General features: G+C 42.4%; 1 protein-coding gene across 2 annotated transcripts in view; it reads right to left on the bottom strand.

The window, feature by feature from the left end:
- DOCK11 (dedicator of cytokinesis 11) overlaps window positions 1-24,996 on the bottom strand; it is a 1,219,508-nt gene that overhangs the window by 678,550 nt on the left and 515,962 nt on the right. For both annotated transcript variants that reach the window (XM_078688544.1, XM_078688546.1), the window contains exons 19-22: window positions 20,210-20,302; window positions 16,904-17,027; window positions 13,703-13,824; window positions 5,736-5,819 (exon numbers count right to left, since the gene is read on the bottom strand). In XM_078688544.1, the coding sequence (XP_078544670.1) occupies window positions 5,736-5,819; window positions 13,703-13,824; window positions 16,904-17,027; window positions 20,210-20,302 (423 nt within the window). The remainder of the gene's footprint in view (window positions 1-5,735; window positions 5,820-13,702; window positions 13,825-16,903; window positions 17,028-20,209; window positions 20,303-24,996) is intronic.

The following is a 24,996-nucleotide window of genomic DNA, read 5'->3' as shown; positions in this document are numbered from 1 at the left end:
CGACCTGCGGCGATATTTGGAAGGTGAGCCCACCAGTCCAAGGCTGCTTGAATGCGGGGGGTCAGGCAGAGTTTGTCGTTGAACGACCCCGAGACTTGCTTCCATTGTTTGTCCACCTCCTCTTGTATGACTCTCATGTGGAGTCTGCAGTGCGGAATCAGATGAATGCACGAGGAGGCCATGCCCAGAAAAGATTTCAAGATCCGGACAGAAAATGACTTTTTTGATTTTAGCAAAGCGACCATCTTGAGTATGCGGAGTTGTCTCTCCTGTGATACAAACACCTGTGCCAGACGAGAATCGACTAAGGCTCCTAGAAGGATTCTCTGTTGTGAGGGGCGAAGATGAGACTTTTCTTGATTGACAGAAAGACCCAAGGTGCGGAAAAGCGACAGGCAAGTCTGTGTATGCTGTACTGCTGTTGGACGTGTCTGTGCTTTTATTAGACAATCGTCCAGATAAGGGTAAAATTGAATGCCTTGCAGGCGAAGGAAAGCTGCGACCGGAGCCATGATCTTTGTGAAGACTCTCGGCGCTGATCGAAGGCCGAAAGGCATTACTTTGAACTGGAAGTCCTTCGATCCGACAGTGAAGCGAAGATATTTCCTGTGTTTGTGATGGATTGGCACATGAAAATATGCGTCTTAGAGGTCGATAGTGGAGAGGAACTCTCCGGGATTGAGGTATTGTAAAATTTCCAGTAGAGTCAACATTCGGAAAGTTTGTGATTTGATGAATTTGTTGAGGGCTCTCAAGTCCAGAATGGGGTGCCACTCTCCCGACTTTTTCTTGATTAAAAAGAAGCGGGAATAATAGCCCCTGCCCTGTTGTGCTAGAGAAAACCACTTCGACAGCCCCTTTTTGTATCATGATCTTGACTTGAGCCAACAGATCTTTGAAATGTGGTGGGGGGGGGGACCGGAAGATGGACGGGTGGGTGGAAATTATGTACACTCGAGAACATGTCCCTTCGAGATGACGTCTAGGACCCAACGAGCCGAGGTGATATGAGACCAATTTAAGAAGTTGTGGGAGATTCGACCTCCAATCTTCAGAGTCGGAGAACACTTGTTGCTGGGAAAGTCACTGTTTTTTGGAGGTGTTTCCCCCCCTGTAAGTATTCTTTCTCCGATAGGGTCTTGAATCGGATTGACGATTTTGGGATTGGTAGCTGTATCTTTGCTTGTTGTCGGCATAGGAGCGATATTGGGAGGAGCCACGAAAATTGGAAGAACTGCCTCTGCCACGTGCTCCTCGAAAAGGCCGCTTCCTGTACTGAAGGTTCCCTAAGGCACGAGCAGTATCTGTGTCCTTTTTAATGGCTTCCAGAGCCTAGTCGAAATGCTTGCCAAACAGAGAATCACCATCATATGGCAAGTCAAGAATTCTCGCCTGCACCTCCGGGCAAAAATCTGTAGATTTGAGCCAGCCCTGGCGTTGTAAAACAGCAGCTCCAGCAAGCTGTCTTAACCCTGTCGAAGAGATGTCAACAGCGCAGTCAATAATCTCAGACGAGATTTTCTCTCCTTCTTGAACTATGGTTTGGGCTTCGGTGCGGACGGAATCCGGGAGCTGGTCAATCAGGGCTGCGATTTCAGACCACATTTGGCGGTCATATCTTCCAAGGATGGCCAGGGAGTTGGCCGCTCTGACTGTTGTGGCAGCCATGGTGGTGAATCTTTTACTGATAGAATCTAATCGGCGCCCTTCCTGGTCCGGAGGAGAGGTTAATGGAGTGGCTGGATTTCTTGAACGTTTCTGAGCAGCCTGCGTTACAACGGAATCCGCCTTAGGGTGTGAAACAAGGCATGCTGGAGAGTCTGCAGGCGCCTTGTATTTCTTGTCCAGACGTGGCAAGACTGCAGGGATGGAATTTGGCCGTGCCATAAGTTTGAGACCTTCTTCCCAAATAAAATCAATAATAGGAATGGTATGGGTTTGCTTGAGGGGTTGATTTTTGAAATCATAGAGGAAGCAATCCGTTTGCTGCATCTCCAAGGTTAAATGGAAATGTTTGGCAGCACGTACCATTAAATTATGAAAGCTACCGATGTCCACCGGCGGGGAAGGCAAAGGCGACGTCGGTGGCGTAGATGGTGTTTGTGCTCTATAATCATCCCAATCTGTGAGGACGTTATCGATGTCCTGGTCAGTGTCCTGGTTCACATCTGCATCATCATCAGTATCCTGCTGTGGATGGACCGGCGAACGCGGTGTCTCTGTATGGACGGATGCTGGCGGTACAGGTTGAGGAGTTGGAGAAAGAGGCGCAGATGGAGGAAATCTGCGTTTATAATGGTCCAACATATGCTGTAAGTTGGACACCAAATAGAACGGTATCTGAATCATTTGTTCATCAGAAGGAGCAGTAATGCGAGCCTCATGAACAGGAAAGAGAGCACACACGTCCTCCTCATAGTCGTCACCATCTTCTTGGCACTTTATATTGAGTTTGGATGGACTGTTTGCTTGACGAAGGACGTCGTTCACATAGGAACCGTCATCAGAATCATCTCCTGCCGATTCAAATAATTGTGTCGGAAGAGTAGAAGCATCATTAATAGGACTCGGTGGAACTGGGCGTTTGACCACTGAAGCTGTGACCAGTGTGAACGTAGTTGCTGTAGCAAGGGAATGGTGTGCCGTCGACGGTCCGGTCGACGAGGTGGTAGAGTCCTTTGCTTTCAACGATGTAGTCTTGCGTGCCGTCGATGGAGCCGTCGACGAGAAGGAAGACGTCGACACGGATTTCGCTGTCGATGAGGCAGTTGTCGACGAAGCAGGAATTGTCAGCGTAGACGGCACCGTCGACAAGGATGTCGCCGTCGAAGGACTGGTAATCGTCTACGAGAATGCAGCCGCCGACGAAGATCTGGTCGTCGACGAGGTCTTGGCCGTCGACGAGGTCTTGGCCGTCGACGAGGTCTTGGCCATCGACGAGGTCTTGGCCGTCGACGAGGTCTTGGCCGTCGACGATGATGTGGTCGTCGACGATGGACGCGTCGACGGGGCCTTCGTCGAAGAAAGCTTCTGAGCCGCAGGCGTCGACGAGGTTGGTTTAACGGCCGTCGATGAAATCTTTAAAATGGAAGAAATAGGCCTCACCTCTGGAAGCGTCGACGACGAGGTAGACGTCGTTGTCGAAGTCCTCATTGACATAGAACACGTAGTCGTCAACGTTGTAACAGCGTCGACGGATCTCGTAGTCGTCGACGGACGCGTCGACGGTCCCGTCGACGAGCTAGCGCCCGTTTTAGATGACGAGGGCACAGCTTGGGATTGCGATGCCAGAGAACCAGGTCCCGTAGGCGTGGAGGCAGGCAAATCCCGTGTGGAGACAGATTTAGAAGCGTCGACGAGCTTCTTTCTCTTCAGCAAAGGAAAAGGCACCTCAGTCTCTGACCCACGCTTAAGAGAGGCTTTGGAGTGGAACAAAGACACCCTCTCCATGTCAGACACAGGATCTTCGGAAGTCTTCAACTTCTGTAGCCACAGAAGGAGACGGGCCTCTCTATCTTTTAAAGTCTTTGAAGAGAAGGTCCTGCAAAACTTGCAGTTTTTTACTTCATGGTCCGGGTAAAGACAGTAAATGCACTTACTGTGAGGATTCTCATGAAAAAGGCGAAGCTTTCCACAGGAGGAACAAGGTCTAAATAATGATTTCTTAGTAGAAGACATCTTACAGAGTAAAAGAAGCAAAAGAGTTGAAGAAACTGAGCAGAGCTCAGGGAGACTCCCTTCACACGACGTGCGGTAGAAAATCTGAGGGCTTGAGCTTCTGAGGAGAAGGTTCTACAGGGTGCTGTTGCCTGATTGGCTGGAATGTGGACTATTATAATGACTATGATATGTTACTAAAGTGAATTCTCCCTTTAAGGTCTCTATGGGCTTTCTTTCAGTTCTATGGTACTTTTAACTTTACGTATATATTTTATATGTATTACATTCCTTAAGTATATGTTCAGTACAAAGCTTTATTTCAATATGCAAGATATCATAAAAGCACATACAGAATATAAGAAACCACAATTCATAGATATTACATTTTGAAAAGTAGATTACAATAAAAACATTCATATTACAATAAATAATTTAAAAGGCATATTAAACATTAGCAGCTTTGTAGATGTTAAAAATTTAACTAAAACTGAGGTCATCTCGTAGCCTTTGATCTAATCAGCCAAGCCCAGCTCAGAAATTTGGCGACCCCACACACTAAGCTTGTACTAGTGTCAGCCTTGATTATTCTAAGTGCTGAGGAATGATCCCTTGTTCCGAGCAGTAAACACACGGGTTTAAGCCATTTCTGTCTGGGTTTTACATAGGCTGGGCATACAAAGAAAACATGAGCGATACTTTCAATGACACCTTCACAAATTGGGCAGTCAGGTGAGGTTTGATACGGGGGCTTCCATTTACAGGTGTAATCATGGAGGGGGAGGTTTCCCAACCTGAACTGAATAAATAGGGAAGTATATGTATATGTATAATTATATAATTTTCTATATGTATATATATATATATATATATATTTTACTACTATTTTATGTACCGTGGGACTCCCACTTCGACGACGGGGAATATTCAAGCATGTGAATCTATGAAAGACACCCCTATTACTGGAGAAAGACAGAATCTCTCTAAATGTTTCTGCACATTCTGAGCAACAGTATTTTGTATCCGACTTACATGAAACTGATTGTAATATCTTTTTACTAAAAATTACAAACTGCTTTTTGTGTGTTCAATATTACACTACACATTCTGCTTTTGTTCTACATATCTGCTAACAATCTCTCTCTTTCATAAGAAGAGCGACACACTAAGAATTTAAGCAGTTTGTGGGAAGGATGATAATGTGATCATGTATTATAAGGAATAAAATGCCCTCTGTCATATATTAAAAAGATATTTCAAGTCACCGCAAAGTTCAATGATCTTATACTAGATATCCTTTGCCATACATCCTTGTGATGTATGTAAAAAGATACTTTATCTACTACATCATTCCAAGATGGCTTTCGCATTCAAAATGATTTGACAAGTGGTCCAGTAACACTGAGTTGCAAATGCTGACAAAAGCCGTTAAAAAATGGGCAATTTTATGCAGCACCCTTTTTTACATACCATTGTCTCAACTTGCTCCCCAATAAACAAACAAGCATTAACAAATCCTGTGGGTTTGACATTTTTGTGGCTTGTGCCAGCCCAATCTACATGCTAAACAAGTCACACATATTTGTTTTCTCAATACTTGTAGTAAGAATGATCTAGGGTCCCTGAGGAAAATTGTCGCCAATGTTTCCTTTCTTTTGGGTTAATGTCAATTGTCAACTCCATGTATGTATATACACTATATTAGAAGCCCAAAAGTACATTTTGGATTCAAAGTAAATCAAATATGCCAAACAGGTGTAAACCAATTATACTATGTTTAGACGAGAGATCACATGCACTTTAGCATTGGTAAACAGTGGTATTGCAAGTAAAAATAATTAAATCTAAGTGTAATTAAAGGTAAATGGTAAGAGAATGGAAGAGCATCAAGGGGGAGTGGTGTGAGAGGGCATACATAACTTCATTGTTAATAGTTAATACTACAAGAACAAGAATGCAAAAAAAAGCATGTACTAGATCAGGTAGAAATGTGAAAATGTGAGAGCTGTGCATATTTGCGTATTCTTCTCTCTTCTCTTCTACATGTGACTGTCTAAACTAACAGTTTAATTACATACCTGTGTATAAATTGTTGATTCCAAGTGGCTTTTGAACTTAAACAAAGGCTTTGAACCATCAACCCATTTTATATCACAGTTTACCTGCAAAAAAAATAAACATAATTGTTATATATTTAAAATGATTAATAATTTAGATATATAAGGCAATGTTTTCATTTTAGCCAACTGAGGTCTGGATTAGGAGCTAGGCAGAGTTATTATATTCAGAGATGCCTGGCAGCCAAAATGGAAATGTGGTAAAACAGTGCTGACACAGAAATACTTTTCATAATTATGCATAGTACTCCATATTCTGAGGAGTTTATTACTTTAATTTACCACCTGCTCTGAGTAATTGTCCATCTCCAGAGACTCTCTGAGTCAGGTATAAGGAACACAGAACCAGTTAAGGTTTATTTCTCCTGCCATGTGGCATAAAATCACTGGCTAACACAGTAAAGGCAGATGTTCAGGGTATTTGATGCCACCCGTGTTGCATTCTACAGGCATACATTTCTTAGATATGCTTCTCCCCCAACCAAAATTACCTGCATCAATAAGAATGCAAGTATTTCTACCTTGCCAAGCCAGATATGGAGGCTGAACTTTGCAGAACCAGGCACCTGAATTCTGGAATGATCGTCTATTGCTTGCAAAATTTAACAAAACAACATAACGTTTTGGAAAACCTTAAAACTCTATCTTTTCAAACCTGAAATCTATCTAGTGTTTTTATGATACCTTAACAGGTGAAAGCAGACATACTGTTAGTATAACAAAACAAACACACGCCCATCATTTGTTTGTGTAGGACTTTGTGCCCTAAGTGGGATGGGTATGCCCAGACTTGGGTCGCATGCTTACTGTGCCACTGGATTCAAGCTAGCCTGGCTGATGAGGGTTAATATCCCGAAACCGTTCCCAGGATGCTTGTTTCTGGTCCAGGGAGGACCTGGCTTGGCAGTTCGGGCAGAACTGTTCCCATAAGGAACAGGGTCAAGACTGATTTGCATATGACTAGGTATAAACTGGGGTGGAATTGTGAGCAAAAGAACAATGGATTTAACCCAGATCTTGACTGGGGGTGAATGTATGATTTATTCAGCACTGCGTTCATCATTTGCTTGCGTAGCACTTTTTGCCCTACGTGGGATGGGTAGGCCCAGATGTGGGTCCCTTGCTCACTGTGCCATTGGATTCAAGCTAGCCGGAAGTTGATGCCCTAGTAAGTCCAGTGGAACCGGAGGAGAGGAGTCCTCATCGAGAAAGGCTCTGCCGTACTGCTTGTACTGCAGACCACCATTACAGTGCAGCAGAAACTCACAGGTACGCCTGCTGTGGTACGGAGTGGCGCCCCTGATGCTGCTATTGTGAGGTGGGAACGGTTGATGGGGCCCTGATGGCTGCCCCCTGTGATCGTGTTGCCCCTTAGGTTCAGAAGGAGAAAGCCCGAGCAGATCTGCATGGCCTAGAAGGGAGCCACGAGGTGGCCTGCCTGGACCCAGCATGGCACTGTTGGGGCCATGCGGGGGCTGAGCGCTACTGTGGAGGAGACCTCTAGGCATGGGTCCCTGAGCTGCTGTGGGCCACTGTGGCATGAGAGGGGCCTTGGCCTGACATACCTGTTCTGGCTGGGAGAGGCCCCGGGCCCAGAAGGAGGTGCGCTCATCGCTGCCCCTGAAGTCGTGAGACCAGGCCTCCCAAGGGGTCTTTTAGATGTGGTCTCCAACTGTCATCTGATAGGGCAGCGAGGGAGGCCATTCAATGGTGTATGCCCCTTTCCTCATGGGGGGGCCGGTGAGCGGGGCCTTGGGCACCCCCGTTGGTGCCCCTGTAGTCTGCTCTTGCTTTTTGAAATGCACTTTGGGATAGCAGTGTGCAGCTTTAGGATGTGATTCCTGGGACATTGAAGTGCGTGACTGCTGGTCCTCCTTCCCCCTCTACTCACTAATGCTGATGTTTGGGAGCGCTCCAAAGTAGGGGACTTGTGCTGGCTGCTGCTGGGGATTTCTGCCTATTGCTTGCCTGCTCTCTTGCCAAGTCTGTGCTGCTGGCCGTGTTCTGCAACTGCTATGAGTGGATGAGCTGCCGGAGTCCTTGTACCACCGCTGCATCACCTGCTCATTTTTCTCCTGCTTGGCTGTGCTGCATTAGGGCCTATTGAGTGGTGTTAGCTCCCTTATATGGCCAGGGTACTTCGACAACTCATAACCCTCCTGCCTTTCGACCGTGAGTTGTGCCATGGGGGCTGTGGATTCTGCCTGAGGGTGGGTTCTGGGATGAGCAGTAATTGCTTATTATTTTTTCTTGATCATGTTGTTCGGGGTTTTTTTTTTTTTTTTTTTTAGAGAGTTTTATATAGCGCGAACTAGAACCGAACCGAATCAGTTATCAGAGCGCTTTACATAGCACCAGTTACGTTACACGAGGAGACACTTTCCTTTTTTTTTTTTTTTTTTTTAGGCACGGGGAGATTAAGTGATTTGCCCAGAATCACAGGGTTTTTTTGGCGTCGTTACCGAGACTCGAACCGAGTTCCCCAGGTCCGAGGTCGAGCGCCTTAGCCGTTAGGCCTACCCCTCTCCCCCGTCAGTTGTTTATGGGAAAAGTTTCCATGGATGATGTGTATAATGTATTGGACTTTGGGCCTCACTAGTGGGTGTGGAAGGTACAACATTCACCTCCAATTTTATACATGGGTATGCACTAGGCGCCCTTCATAGGGGTGGCCCTGGGGTTCCTGTTTAGCCACACGCAGGTCAAACTAGACATGGAGGGAAGGTTTGGACTACTGGAAGGCACACTTGATGCCCATGATATTTGCTTTATCAATGTATATACCCCCAACACAATGACGATGTCTTTACTGGCTCGGTGTTGGAAGCCGCCCAGGTTTCTGTGATGACAGAGGTTATCATGGCGGGGGATTTTAATTGTGTCCTTGTTGGCCAACTTGATAGATCTACTCCAACTAGGCACTAAAGCTCACCTGTCCACGTCACTTACACTGACATCCAAGGGCCTGATTGACATTTGGTGCTTGCAACACCCACCTTTTCCTTATTCTTGCTTTAAACCAGCTGTGAATACCTATAGCCAGCTAGACTACTTTTTTGTCCCACAGAGAAAGTACATTTAGGGTACTAGATGCTCAATACTTTGCTTGGTACATATCCAACCACTCCTGGTAACATATTCCTTGGCATGCCAGATACCCAACATACCATTATGGAGGGTATGTTTGGACGCGCTAACAGACCATGGGTTTCAGGCCACATTGCAGGACACCCTCAGTACTGTACTTTGATCTTAACTGGGAAAGCACAGGCTATAGGATTTCTGATTGAGATGCAGAGAAATTGGTAGTGCAGGGAGTGTGCTTGACTGCCACAGTTGGCATGTGCCGCATCCTGGAGGGTAACCAGTTGTCGGCCCTGGAAAACACTGGAGAAGCATCTGACCAGTAAGCCTGGGTTGCAGAGTGATGGGACCAACAACGTAAAAAAATGATTGAAATATGGGATCGTCTAAAGAAACATACCCATAAAATTGGCAGGCGCAGATGGTATATGGAGGGCAATAAAGCTGGTCACCTATTAGCTTGCTTGATACGGTCTGAGTCCTTGATTCAGCCTATCATGGCCGTCAGAGACAGGCTGGGTCGAATTGTGTATACACAAGAAATGAATGATGTTTTTACAGCACACCTGTGTGGCCTGACCTTGGAGAGAAATGTCCAGTTGCTTACCACCTATTTGGCTGAGTTGCCACTTCTGAGGCTATCTCTTGAGGGCCATGAGCAATTGGTGGCCTCCCTAGGTAAACTTGAATTACTTACGGCAGTGGCTTCATTGAAAACCGCTAAGGCCCCAAGGGTGATGGACTCCCTGCTGAATTCTTTAAACTCTTCCCTGGGACCCTGGTCAATAAGTTGCTCTCAGTATTTGAGGAGGCCCTTGAAATAGGAATTCTCCCAGACTCCATGAGAGGGCCCTCATTGTGGTGATACCGAAATTGGGGAGGGACCCCTTTGAGGCTTGTTCTTACTGACCAATCTCCAAGTTAAATGCAGACTTAAATCTCCTTAGACAGGTATATTGGCCGCTCAACTGTTGCCAAACCTCCCTTCTCTGATCCATACGGACCAGATGGGATTTATCCTGTTAAGGAACACCTTACACAACCTGTGCAGGTTAGCCCATGTTCTACATGTACCAGTTTTAGAAGAAGACCAATATGCGCTTGCCTTTCTTGAAATTGAGCAAGCTTTTAACTCAGTGTGATGGGACTATCTCAGGTAGGTACTCGAATGGTATTGGGAAACATATAAAGTAAGTGGGTTAAACTGCTTTACTCAAACCCGTAGGCTAGTGTGAGGACTGGACGATATGTCTTGGCCAGAATTGTCCTACAGTGTGGCACACGCCAGGGAGCCCTGCTGTCAGCCCTAATTTTTGCCATTGCCACGGAGCCTATTGCGTGCTGGCTCAGGCAGGCTCTTCATGATAGGGGATACGAGTGGCAATACTGATCATGTTGTCTATACGGTGATGACGCATTCATTTACCTGTGTCGACTGGACATCTCTGGGCACATAATGCTTAACATTATATCAAAATGTTGGGAATTCTTCGGACTATGGGTTGATACAATGTCTGCCCTATTCCCATTGGGCTTCCTCAGGGGCCTCTCCGTGGACAGTCTTTCAGATGCAGGCTACCCTTGAAGGTAGAGAGTGTAAAACATCTTGCTATACAGGTGATACATACTGAGTAGTCCAGTTCTATGATCTGAATCTGGAACGAGTTCTTCGTAACCTACGCCCTTCAATTATATTTTGGAATGCACTCAGACTGTCATTCATGGGGAAAATAGCCTTAATTAAAATGGTGTTAATGCCACGACCTCTCTACATGTTACAAGGTACAATATACAAAATTCCCCAAATGGTATTCAAGGACTTAGATAAGCTGCTCGCAGAGCTTCTCTGGGCAGGCAAGAAGTGTAGAGTGAGCCTTGGTACCAAAAAACGGCCCTGGGATAGGGGTGGAATGGAAGTCCTTAATAGGGAATTATATTATCTGTTAGCTCACTACAACATGCTGTTTACTGGTTAGATGGGGAGCCTAATTGAAAATGCTCCCTATTAGCTGGCACACATGATGGACAACAGCTTGGGATTCAACTGATGAGGTGTCGGCAGATTCCTCCTGAATTGCCCCACCTGATCCAGATGATGGGCGGTCTCTGGGAGTGAATGGTGAAATGAATAATTTGGCGCGCACCTTATGCTACTGATTTAGATATATGGATAATTTGCTATTTTGCACAAATGGCTGTGATGGCAATAGATAGATGGGAAATGACTAGATGCTTGATGCTGTCTGACCTCTACCCGGAGGAACGATTTATTACACTACAGGAGGCCATTAAGACGTTCGGTTAGGGGGCGGCCAATTCCTTCAATACACCAAAATAGGGGCCACGGCGCATCAGTTATGGCAGTCATTCCTTGATCACCCTGCTCCCACACAAATGCTGGTGGGCCTATAGTCCATGGTGGGTGGGCGTAAACTCATAACGCACATTTACTGAGCGCTCTGTGCAGACAGACAGCTGATACCGCTCCGTACAGAGGAGACCTGGCAGGATCTCAGCTATGAGCCTATTGTTCCTACCGACTGGCTAAAAATTCATGAGGGGGGTCTTTAAAGTCTCAGTCTGCGCCCAGTTAAACATATACAAGACAAATTAATACACGCGGTTTATCTCTTCCCCAGAGGCTACATGCTATCTATCCCAATAGAGACCATAGATGTCCTAGGTATGGTGTTTTATGTGTTATATTTCAGGTTAAATTGATTTTATTTCTGTCTGGATTTTCAATTGTCAAGGCCATATATATTTTAGCAAAAGTACTACCTGGCCGGACGCCCCTGTCACTCGGATGATTATGGTCTGCCACTAAACTAGATGTATTCGGGCTACCTGCTTCTATTATGTTATGTTATGTTAGGTGTGCTTGTATAGCGCATGGCTGCCCCAACAACGGGGCGTCCCAGCGCTTGCAGACAACCAGACAGAAAGAGCGATAGGGTAAAGCAGAGCGGCCTAAGAATTGGACCCCAGAGTAGAAGCAAACAGCCAGGTTTTGATGTATTTACGGAAGTGCCAGTGGTTTTGAGTGGTGCGTGCCTCAATGGGCATAGAATTCCAGAGGGCCGGGGCGAGGGACCTGAAGGAGCGGCCACCCGCTCTGCTTTTGCGCACTCTGATGGTGCGGGTAAGCTGAATCTTAGCCAATCACTAGACTTACAAACAAGAAGAGCCTTCACAGGTACTCCAACATATTTGACCATGTTCAAGCATATTGTCAACATACAAGTTTGTGTCCAGGTATAAAGATATAAAGTAATTGCTTCGTGTGAGGGATGGCCAGGCAGGACCATACCAGCACTGATGAAGAATGGTAGGATCTTCAAAATCCGTAGGGTTCGGGTGGGAACATAGGGTGTGCAGAGATCCTGTAGTATATGGGGTCCCTGGCCATGTAGAATTTTGTGGGTGAGGCAGAGGGTTTTAAATTCGATTCTCTGTTTCACCGGAAGCCAGTGAAGCCGGTGAAGAAGATGGGAAACATGACAGTGTTTAGGGAGGGCAAAAAGGGTTCGAGCTGCGGCGTTCTGAGCTCTCTGAAGTCTATTGACCACTGACTTATTGGCCCCCAGCAGGAAACCATTGCAGTAGTCAAGATGGGAAAGAACCAGGGACTGGACTATGACTTGGCGGGTGGGAGGCTTAAAAAAACCTAGGATAGGTTTAATACAGCGTAGGCGCCCGAAACAGGTACCTGCGACCTTCTTAGCATGAAGCTCGAAGGACAGAGACTTATCCATTAGGACGCTCAAGTTCTTAACAGCCTCCTTAGGGATTGGGGGGGGCCAACGAAGGGGGCAATATTACTCTCTATATGGGTGTGAACGCTGTCGGTTTGGTGTTAGTTGACTATTATACTGTGTAACCATAATACACTGTCACTTGAAAACTCAATAAAGAAATATATATATATTTTTAAACATAACTGCACCCCAGCGACCAGATACCTGCAGAGGACAGTGCTGTGCTCTTCAAATGCTGATTAAAGTTGTAGAGACCGACAATTGGACACCAATGTTGTCACATGTATAGATCCTCAACACGAGTTCTACACTGACATCGTACCATGCTATGTGTGAGTCACAATCAGATGCATTAGAAGATGCTGCATTACTTTGCTGATTGGCTTTCTGATAACTTTTGTAATTGTCATCACCATCAACATCATTGGCATAAACATCCAAATCATGTTCTTTACAAGTCATTTGAGGTGCTTTGCAAACTGGGTCTTGCTGGAGCATTCGTAGGAAGGTAGGACAGCTAGTAGTGGCATACACTGCAGCAGCAGCTGAGAAAGATGTGGTATTGATACAGCAACCAGCTGAGGCACACGAGTTTGATGAGGAAAATTCTGGGTAAAAACCATAATCACAATCAGCAAAGAATTTGATAGGTTTACTGGAACCTGAATACTGGGCTGACCCAGCTAAGAGTTATACCTATTGATCGAAAATGATAGTAGGGCGTGGCAGATTGGGTGCCAACATTTTTTGAAGAAACTGTCAAATCTGTGGCACATTCTTTGCACCCAATTCCCAACTTCAATGGGACCGTTTAGTCTTAACTGGTATACCATAAAAGCGTTAAACTATTATTTGATTGCTCTTCAGAACTGAAATTAGAACCTTTAACCTTATTGACAGTTTAGAAAAAATCACAATACATGAGAATGCATAAGTATTTTTGAATGAAAGGGTACGAAAAAAGGAGCAGCAATACATGTGTTCAATCAAAAACATGCTAATTGCTCATAATTTGATTAATTACATTTGTATTCTGTATTTATGCTATAATACAAAAATAGTCAATAAATTCAAATATGTACTGACTCTTTTAGAATCTGGATCGTTGTGACTCAGGTATCCAGGAGGAAGGTTGGCCGAAACAGGTAACTGTTGCTCAGAAGAAACAATTCTGCCATCCTTCAACAATGGAATCCAGGCGTAGCCGACTGCACAAATACAAAATTCATAGGAATGCTGTTACCTATGCAGCTTCAAAGACCTCATTATTCACAAGATATATTTTATAAACGTATTACATTGACATGTGCCCAATTGGCCACAGACATTATGAGTTTCAGCATTGAGACAGTATGTTGTTTTGGCTAACATGATAATTGTATAAAACCACAACTGCTCAAATATGGTATTTTGTCTTCTCGGTTCTTGCGAACTCCCAGTAAAAACATGTATTGCGCTGCAGTACAGATGTCTACTGATGATGCAGTAGACAAATGCAAGCAATTCCTTGAACTGAATCTCCAGATGAGCCCTGTATTCTTTTGTAGCAGGCGAATACCATCAACCATAGGTTGCATGACAACTCATTTAAGGTATATGTGTGGGATCTACAGCATGCTCTTTATTGAAACACAGTGAATTTATGTGAAGGTGTTTTGGGTGCACAGTAAGCAGAATTTACTGTTAGCACATTACAGAACAGCCACTCTTTCGTGTGGGTTGTGCATCCACCTTATTGTTGTGATTTATAAACCACAACCTATTATTTTGGAGAGTAGCTACAGTTCAGTTATTGTGTTCTGGCTACGAACATCAATTGAAATACCTCAAAAAGCAATTATAGGGAAATAGCTTACAGTTTCATTGCTTCGTCTCTTGAAATACCAAGAAGACAAAGACCTTGAAATGTGACTTTCAAATAGTTCCACTCCTCTGCTAATGATTGATTGACCTATCTAATGAACCCACGAGCTCCTAAATTATGTTCTTGTTTGTGGGCAGTGACATTTATTCACTCCAGGAAGAGGGCACAGTAACGCCCCTACATCTATATATTTGTGAGGGACTTGTCTGAAGCTGAATCTTAGCCAATCACTAGACTTACAAACAAGACAAGCCTTCACAGGTACTCCAACATATTTGACCATGTTCAAGCATATTGTCAACATACCAGTTTGTGTCCAGGTATAAAGATATAAAGTAATTGCTTCGTGTGAGGGATGGCCAGGCAGGACCATACCAGCACTGATGAAGAATGGTAGGATCTTCAAAATCATTAATGGCTAGTCAACAGGGGTGTTTGAGAAGTGTTCCACCACCTGCAAAATGTTTCAAACTGCTTAATATCTGTAAAGCTGTGTCTAATAAAAATTACCCTAGCTTTGTTTAAAATCTGGTACAATGTTATTTTGTCAGGGTAGCAGTCAGGTACCACAAGATTGTGGGATCACACAGGAGGAAGTGTGGCCCTGCCAAGTTTGTTGCATTATGAGCAAGGAATGCCATGGAAAAAATGTGCATGTCACACTGGCCTCATACATTGAGGGGAGAGGAGTTGGCCTAACAGCTTGGGCGGCCGACCGCAAATCTGGGGAACCGGGTTTGAGTCTCGGCAATGACGCTGAACATCCTGTGATTCGGGGCAAATCACTTAAGCTCACACTATGTAATCCCGCCGTGAGTCGTGTACTCCTCAGCAGTATATTTGATCCCAAATCACAAGCGCACGTGAGGATTTTGTGTTTCACAACCACAACCAACCTCTTGAAAAGCAAAGTATATATTTTTTCCAGTACAAACCAGTTGTACCATTTCTTCTGCCGTGCTTTAAATTAAAGGGTGAGTCATGTTGCACAACCTGACCCTTTGAAATAGCAGGCTGCGGTGCGCTGCAGAACATAGCCCTAGTGCATCATACAGCTTCTTAAGTCCAGTGCAAATAAACCACTCGGTGTATGAACGCTTTATAAGAAATTTTTAACATAACATAACGAAAAATTATATGGTTATGGAACATGGGTAATTGCAATGTAATGATGTTCACAGCCGCAGAACCTCGAGGGAAGAGTCAGCTACCTTTTTATGCAAAGTGCAGTCTGTTAAATTCACTCTCCTTGTTAGTATTGGATGATATTAGCTTGAACTCGTGAACTCTATATAGCAACCCATTAATAGCCTATGCTATGGTGCAGGCTCTGCAGCCAACCCATTCATGCCCTATATTAGAGTGGGTCCAGGGTCACATCACTGACATTAATCCTACAACTGTAGAAGTTGACCATGATTGCTGATTTTCAAAGATTCAGGCTTCTGTCTGGAAATTCTGATTGAATCTGAGATCTGTCATAGACGCATCCAGATACAATGTTGAATGCACCTAAATTGAGCTAAGATTTGTAAATGTTGTATTAGTTGGGACCTACAGATGTTTCTTATATATATTCCTCCTTCCGACTGACTGCCAGTGACTTCCAACAAGCCTCTATGCTTTATTTATTTGTGTCTTCCATCAAAGTAGTGTAAAAGTTGTTTGCACCCTCTACCACACTATAAATTGATGGCACGGCCACAATAATGCAATCCATCATCCAATTTCTAAATAATCGCACTGATGCACTATAATCAACATTTTGAAGGCCATTTAATGTGGCCTTCAGCATTTCCTTGTGGTTTTCTGCAATACTGTATTACTGCATTGACCAAAACCATTAAGTGAGTAGTTCACAACACATAGTCCTAGCACAGATAGAACAGTTTACGTAGCTGTCTGGAAAATTACATATTCTTCATACTTCTTCATACTAATACACCATTGTGCTGGTTAACTGTTCTTTGTTCCAGGTCATTTGTATTTGTTGCATCCTGTTCTCCTCCACTAAAGAGTCTTCATTGTGCAGTGACAATTGAATTGGACGGCAATGAAGGCTTATCCCTTGGCTTCAAATTTGGGTTGAAATAGTTCTGTACATGGCAAGTTTCCTGCCATTATGTATTAGGTGAAGAATATTCTGAGAGTCTCTCATTCAGTGTGAAGCTAGTATGCGTGCATATGTACCACTCATCATTGCTTTCTAGTGTGTAATTAGCCACACTGGAACACTTGATATTGACTTAGTGCGGGGCTCACTAGGTCTGGAGGACCAACCAATGCTTATGGCCTACTACTTAATAAGTTTACTCCTGCAATTCAGATGTGCTACAAGAGCAGGGTCAAAGCAAGATATTTGTGAATTGGGCTCTTTTGCCACAATAATTCTGCTCCTACAAAAACGTACTTAAAAAACATACCTGCAGTTTCGATTGTCTCATGCTTCTTTGTTGTGCCTTTTGTGTTAATGTCACAGCTGACGTGGTAGAAGCTAAAAAGGAGATGATGCCTTGTATGAAGATGAATGGGAAGCTCAATTTTTACCTGAAATGGCACAACAAAATTCTGTGAAATATTACATTTTGTCCTGTGGATGGGCAAATTCATAAATGCAGGGTATTTTTGTGATGGCACTGTGCACGTTCTTATCATAGCTTTTATTTTCATCACTACCGCAATGAAATTACATCAATCCTATCCATAGCTTTCCATACCCTAAATTTACATCAACTTTTTAACTATTTTCCTCCTAAATGCATTTGCAAATTACATTAATCCTATTCATACCTTTCCTTATCCTAAATTGACATCAACTTTTTAATTGTTGTCTTCCTAAATGCATTTGAAATTCCTGACATTTTTTGTGTAATTTAATGGTTTTTTTAAATCTTTAGCATAGCCCTAACGCCTAAATATACTTGATTTATGAGCAATTTATTTTACTTGTATAATCTTAACCTTTAAAGATATATATATATATATAAATATATATAATGCATCCTATTTAATATCCTAAGCGTAACTCTTATGTGATGTATTTATTTATTGTATAATCATTTTAATTTAAAACCTTAAACTTTAATCTTTAAAAATATGTATTTAATTTAGAATTTCTTTAATTTAATAACCTAACCTAAAACTTTGTATATTTTCACTTAATGTATAATTAAAAGATGGTTTAAAACTATCTTTAATCTTTAAATATATTTAATTACTTTAGAATTAATATAATTTCATAACCTAAAACTAACCTTTAAATTATGTCATTAATTGAGTACATTCAATAACTTAGTCCATCTTTTAGATAGACTGAACTCATTCCTAAATAATTTAACCTGATTGTCCCTAACCCTAACTTTAAATATATTCAATGAATTAATTTTTGTTTAACAACCAAAGCCTAATATTTCCAATGAATTTATTTGATTTATACTACAACTTTATTTATATTATGAAGTTTTATTTTATATTTAGTAATACCATTGTATTTATTTTCATTTGGTTTTAAATGTATGCATATTTTAAGAAAGTAACTTTGAATCTTTAAATATATTTATTTAACATATAATGAATATAAATTAATTCACTAACCATATCTTTAAATATATTCTACATTTAATTGTGTCAAATACATTTGATGAAGTAGTTGTCAATGATATAGTATGATGCACTAAATGACATAGTGGTTTTCATGTTGGAGTACTCAAGTAGAAGTGGTAACTCCAAGTAGAGCCCTCATTTTAGTAGAGGGTGTACCTTTCAAGGTTGGTACTTATCAGGGAGAACCTCCATATTTAATGGGTGTGTAGCAAAAATAATTTCTCCACAGAGGAAATATGTTTTCCCCATGGAGACAAAATAATTAAGAGCGAAAATGTATCTTTGCATCACAATTAGGCACATAGATATTCCACAACAAAACATATATGTGCACATTCATGGAAATCTACATCTGGTGCGGAAGTTCAGAAGTATTCTTTGAGAATCCCAAGAAACTTGACATGTGCTGCAAACATAGGGTAACCCTGCAGGAGCACCTTATCAACTTTCACAGCCAGTGCTTTGTTACTAGGACTTAAAACACTTTTTTAAATTCAAATTTGAGGGTTATAAAGATCCTTACACTGACATGGCCATTATGAATCATGCACATGATTGGATGTAAGTGGCCATTATGAGTAATGCATAGAACTTTGCTAATTAATTCAATCTGTAATAAATAAAAATTGAGCTATACCAAAAGGATAATTGCAGCTCATGATGTCTGCGAAAGCAAATGAAAATATAATTTCTAAGGCACACAGTACAAATTAGGTTTTTGCAAGTTCACTTGGTATAAAAACAAAATCAGAGGCTGGGGGATTTGCAGCTAGATGCATCAAACAAAAATTCGCTCGCAAAGGGGCAGATTCTCAGAATCTGCACCTTTGCGACCGGTATTTTTGCATTTTGGATGCATCATCCCAAATGCAAAAATCGCAAATAGAGAAATCGCTAAATTGCGATTATTTGCATTTAAGGAATCTCAAATTGAGATTCCTTAAATGCAATGCATGAAAGATTTAAAGATAGCGAATTCGCTAATAGGGCACGCAAATTATCATGAAGTACAACTTCATGGTAATTTGCAAAAAAATTGAAAAATGCACTAAAGTGCATTTTTCAAAGTTTCATGTTGCAACATATGTGCACAGATCAATTTCAGGGGTGCAACAGGGTGTCCTTTGGACACCCCTGCACCCTTGAAATCGCAATCTCAATTTGCGATTCGCAAATTGCGATTCGCAAATTGAGATTGTCTTCCCATTCATTCCTATGGGCCTCTAGGCCCATCGGAATGAATGGGGAGGTATTCCTTAATTGCGACTCGCAATTTGCGAGTCGAAATTAAGGAATTCTAAGAAATCGCTATTTTTTTTGTGATTTCTTGATGCATTCCATTTTGCTATTCCTTAATAGCGAATCGGTATTTTTCAACAAAATGGGTTGTTGATGCATCTGGTGGTTGGTGCCTATTTGTTGAAGCCTTTGTACCCTGTTTACAGCACACTTGCACAAAGCCCGACTTTAACAAGTCTATGCTATTTTAATGGATTGTTACAGTAGTGCAACTTCCAGATGTGTATTAATTCCTTACATGTAAAGCACAACATTTGCATTGTAATTAGTACACAAAAGAAATTGCATTAGGTAGAGGTCAGCGGTAAAATTGCAGCAAAAAGTAGGCAACATAAAATGGTTCTAAGGGTACAGACATTTGCAGTCTCAAATACTTCAACCACAAAATGGACACAATGGCGTATGTGGGTCATTTTCACCTCACTAACACGCATAGGCATAAGGTATGCACAACTGGATACTCAGGGGTTGCTGAAATGAACACAGCTACATGAAATGTATCATATATATATATTTGAATCCAGTTGGCTAAATGCACACAGAGCTTTCCAAGGTACCCCATGGTCTATGATTGTCGTTTACTGAGAAGTGGCTGTACAACAGTCTCCCCATCTAAATGTCACTCCTCCTAGCGGCATATTGTGGAAGTTGCTCAGGAATAATGGGTGATGTTGGTTTCGAACAAGCACAGCCCCCAATTATACAACGTCACAGCAGATCCAATATTAAAATATGCTAAAGCTCTTGCTGTGCAATCACTACCCCTCTTATTCACACTTTGCATAGGGCTTGAAAAAAAATCAGAGTCTATGTCATTATGGGTGTACCTCATCGTAGAATTCCGGACTTTGGTTATGATGCAGGACGACTGCGTATGCACTTGATGTAAAAATAGGTCCTCCTGCTTTGCCATAAATACACTGAAATGAAGCACAAATACGCAAGATTTGTATGATTCACATTGCATAACAGGTTAACAGGAGAGGAAAGAAATATAAGTTTACAATTAATTTGTTAGTTAACACCAATCCTTAGAGTGTTGATAACGACGCACTGCAATAAAATCAATCATTGACCTTCAACAAGGTCTCATTATTGATCTACAAAAAAGATTCAGGGGCAGATTTATGAAGGCCTTGCGCCGCCGGTGCGTCATTTTTAACATGGGAAAAAGTGACGCACCGGCGGCGCAAGGCCTTCATAAATCTGCCCCTAAATGCTTAGAAAGAGTTCAAAAAGATTTTGCTGAGCTTTACTCCTGAAGAACTCCTAGCTTACTCATGGAGGCCAGGGGTAAAGTAGGAGTGCTACAAGAGTAAGTCAGACCTACTTACAACAAAATCTTTCTGAATCGAGCTCTATCTTTGCCAACACTCAATTTGCTTTACCTACTCATGCGCACTTAAGCCTGTCAATGTTTATCTACATTCAACGTTAGGTACATGTAATCTCATCTGTATTTATCTTAATTTATTTTATTTTTAATTATTTGTTACAAATTTTGAGCCACTATAGACATCAAGAACTGGGCCAGGTTAACAGCGTCCCACTTCTGGCTGCTGACAATTTAATGTAAGACTAAAAGAGTTATGGTCACTCAAACAATCTTTGCAAAATGTTAAAGTCTGAAATCAAGAAGCTATAAGCTCTCGAAATTAACATAAAGTCAATAATACTGTGTGCTCCACTCCCTTAAAAGTTGGGCAGGAGTTCGAGAGAACTGGGCCACACTCGCTTGCAAAAAGAAAGTCATTAATTAAAATAATTGTTTGTTTTTGCAGTTTTATATATACCTCAAACTCGACCCGAAGGTATCAGAGCGCTTTGCATGCGCAGCGGTTGCATTACAGGTGGACAGATTTATTTTTAGGCATGGGGAGATTAAGTGATTTGTCTAGAATCACAGGATATTTGAGCCTCCCGCCAGACTCGAACCTTGATCCCCAGCTTTATGGTCGGCTGCTCTAGCCGTTTAGCCACATCCTCTCCCCAAATCCCATATTATTCAGGGCATCCCCATAAACTGTGTGCCTGAAATGGGTCATCTCCTGATTGAACTTGTCCTCCAGGCCAAAGACCAGAGACCCACTAAATGGCCACGGGTACAGTTAAAATAGTGATCCATAACAAAAAACAGGCAGTTTTATTTTCAGTTTTGCCACATATTCGGCCAGCAAGTCTACCACATTTTAAGAGTAATGGTCAAATAGATTATAATGGAAATTAACAATCAATAGATCTTCTGGAACTTAACCAGACAGTATCAGTACTAGTGGTCAAAAACAAAAGCTTTACCTTAGAACAAGAAATATTAACCGTACTCAGATAGGCTAGCCCGCCCTTCACCCTGCCAGCTGGCGATGGACTTGCTGAGGTACAAAAGGAGTGAAAGCAATCCACATAAAAGTCTATAGTAGCCCAAGTCTCCTGTAGACACAATATCATAAAACTGACCTTATTTTGGTTAGACAATTTAAAATAAATTCCTGCAATGTTCCAGGCTAACAGTTTGTGGGGCATGAACATGAGATGATCTTTAACTTTAGTAGTGCTTTTTGAGGGGTCCTCCCCAATGTCAGTTGAGGGACAGCTATATCCAGAGATAGGGGAATGGAGCTTTAAATGCCTTTTGAATCAAGTGTCAGAAAAGGGCGGTGGGGGGTTTGAAAGTTGTGGATTTCATATGTGATAAGACAATATCTGCAGAGTTGGTTACTGAAATCCTCTCAAGATTATTCAACTTGTTCTTCGGACCTGTAATATTCCACGAAGGACTCGTAAGACACACAGGGTTCATTAAATTGGGCCTGAGGGCCTCTAAATCAATAGAATGGCCCATCTCAAGGGACCCCTTAGTATCAATATAATAATCAAGCTGGACAATCCCTTCCACGCGGGGGTGAAGTCAGTCCAAGTTATCCACAGAAGCAAGAGCTTCAAAAGAGTTTTGGACATCTACATTAAAAGTTTGAGTCTCTGCCCTAAAATATGGTGAGCTTCTTTGCAAGAATATGGATGAAAAAACTTCTGGTCTAAAACCAAATATCCCATTGGCAGTACCTGGATGGATCCTAAACAGTGTCGCTGGGAGTAAAAATACTTTAATATGATTCAATCATTAGAATTACTTAAAATTGATGATAATACAATCCCCAGGCACTTCCTTCTTCCCAGGCCTGATCCAGGGAGTTCTTCTGACCATTCTTATCTCCTTAGAAAATTCAAGGAAGAGCAAATTCCTCCCCAAATACCTGACATATAATAACAATTTGTTTCAATCCCCGATTATTGCAATCTAAGTGCTATGTGTCATAGAGTGCCCATGCTCTCTTAAAGTGCAATTATTCTAGGGAAAGTAAATTCCTCCCACAATACCTCAAACATAGTAACTGTATTTCATTTTAATCTCTGATTATTGTATATCCTAAAGTGCTAAACGTCAAAATGTACCAGTTCTCCTTTAAAGTGCCAGTGCTGCAATTAAAACAAATATTGTAACCCTAAAAATGCTAGTGCGCTGCCATCTCCCCAATGTATCTGCTTCTATAAATAACACTAACAACTGTACCAGAGACCAGAACCTACTCTTTCCAGGCCCATTTCCTCAATTTTCTATAATATCGTAAAGAGCAAATGTCTCTACCATACCCGGTTCCCGCTTGCTAACATTCTGCATTTTTCCTCCCATTCTGCTAACCTGGGAGCAGTGGTGGATTTCTAATGAGTGGTTATCACGGAGCGGGCCACCTGCATTGCAATAAATATGAAATGTACATATCATTTTGCCCTGGCATCTCCCAATCCTAAATACCCAGAAGTGACATTCTATGTGAAGGATGGATATACCATTTAAAAATGGGGAGTTCCAAACTTCTAGCATAAAAGCTTTATTGCAAGGCAATAGGGTGGCCATCTTGTTGGGTTGTCCATTGCAGAGCGATCAGCACTCTTTTCTGCCAGGACAATGATCTCACGCGCCTGGCCACGCGCATATAAACACGGCCATGGCGCGGACAAGTTAGCCACCACAACTGGTACAGGTTTGCATTAACTTTTTTCAAAGCGCTGCTAAATACGAAAAAAACTTTAATAATGATCTTAGACTGTCATTTATAGCTGTCTGTATCTGAATTTTGGGGGAAGATGGAGAGCACCATTACATTGCAATTTGGCGGCCATCTTGTTGGGCGGTCCAATGCAGAGCAATCAATGCTCTTGTCTCCCAAGGCAATTGTCTCACGCTCCAAGCAAGGTGCAGATAAGCACGGGTGTGGCACAATTGCACAGCGGATGCACTGTAGGCACACCTAAGGTAAGTCTGTCTGCGCCCGTCCATGACTGAATGTGCACCAGACAGGCTAGTGAACTCAGCACTGTGCTTACTCGCTCTTTGTCCCAGTACGCCAGATGCTTACCTCGCCTCAACTGACCGAACTGCCAACAATAATAGATGTGCCCACTGTGATTCTAAGTCTACGATTTCCTGCACAACCTGTAAACACCACTGCAAACCGTCTGACTTGATGACAGGTCATAGACCAAAAGTAAACTTACTGAAAAAGAAAACTGCTCAATATCAATTCTTCAGTATTAATTGTCGCTCGCTGGTGAAGCACCAAAGGGAAATTAGAGTCTTCTCAACCGATCACAATCCGGACACCCTCTTTCTAACGGAAACGTGGAACACCGAAACCTTGGTTCCAGATATAATTGCAGCTCTACCCACTGCTTATAGCATGATCAGACTTGATCGCCAGGTTTGGATGTAGTGGGAGATTGTGATTATTTTCAAATCACAATACGACTGGAGAACTTGGAAATGCCTCACTGCGAGAGCCTTCTGTTCAACAACTTTGATTTCTCAGGAGCCCTAATGTATAGTCCTCTAAATTAGGGGGTGATTGGTCCACTCATGTATTAGAGATCCTCTTGCCGTATATCCTGAAATACGGTAAGTTCACAATATTAGGTGACCTTAACATTCACTTTGATGGCAAGGAAAGTAACACAGCCTCAACAATCATAGAGGATCTAGAAGCCCTAGAAATTAAGCTCAATAATAGTATGCCTACACATAGGGCAGACATCAGCTCGACCCCGTTTTCAAATCTGGAGGGAATGCAAACCGTTTCCTCAATTCCCCTGGTGTGGTTGGACCACTTTGCACTTTGATATCCTATCCATACCCAGCAACCAGGAACATGGCATATCCTCGACATTGAGGAACTGGTCTAAAATGTATGTATCTGCCTTGAATGTTAGGTTAAAGAGTGGCTGACCAGCTATGAGTCATCCAGTGGAGGCAGATTCAGCCACCATTAAAGACTAGCTCCGATCATCAATTAATGCTGTGTTACCTCTAACCCAAGTCATGCATCAAATGCCACTCTCCATCTAGTGCATGGTTTAGCAAGGCTCTGCACAAAAATAAAAGAAAGTGCAAACACCTGGAAAAAATGTGGCAAAAATCATATGCTCAAACTGATAAAAGTCTACAAACAACAACTGAAGAGCTATCACAAAAACGGTCATACTTCCAGAACTTCTTTTATCTCAGATTTAATCATTAAAGCTCAAAACAATCCAAAACCCTTTTTTCAAATGGTTAAAAGCC

This window comes from Lissotriton helveticus, chromosome 4_1, assembly GCF_964261635.1.
Source record: "Lissotriton helveticus chromosome 4_1, aLisHel1.1, whole genome shotgun sequence".
Taxonomy (NCBI): Eukaryota; Metazoa; Chordata; class Amphibia; order Caudata; family Salamandridae; genus Lissotriton; species Lissotriton helveticus.
This window is presented reverse-complemented; position numbering and strand designations above follow the sequence as displayed.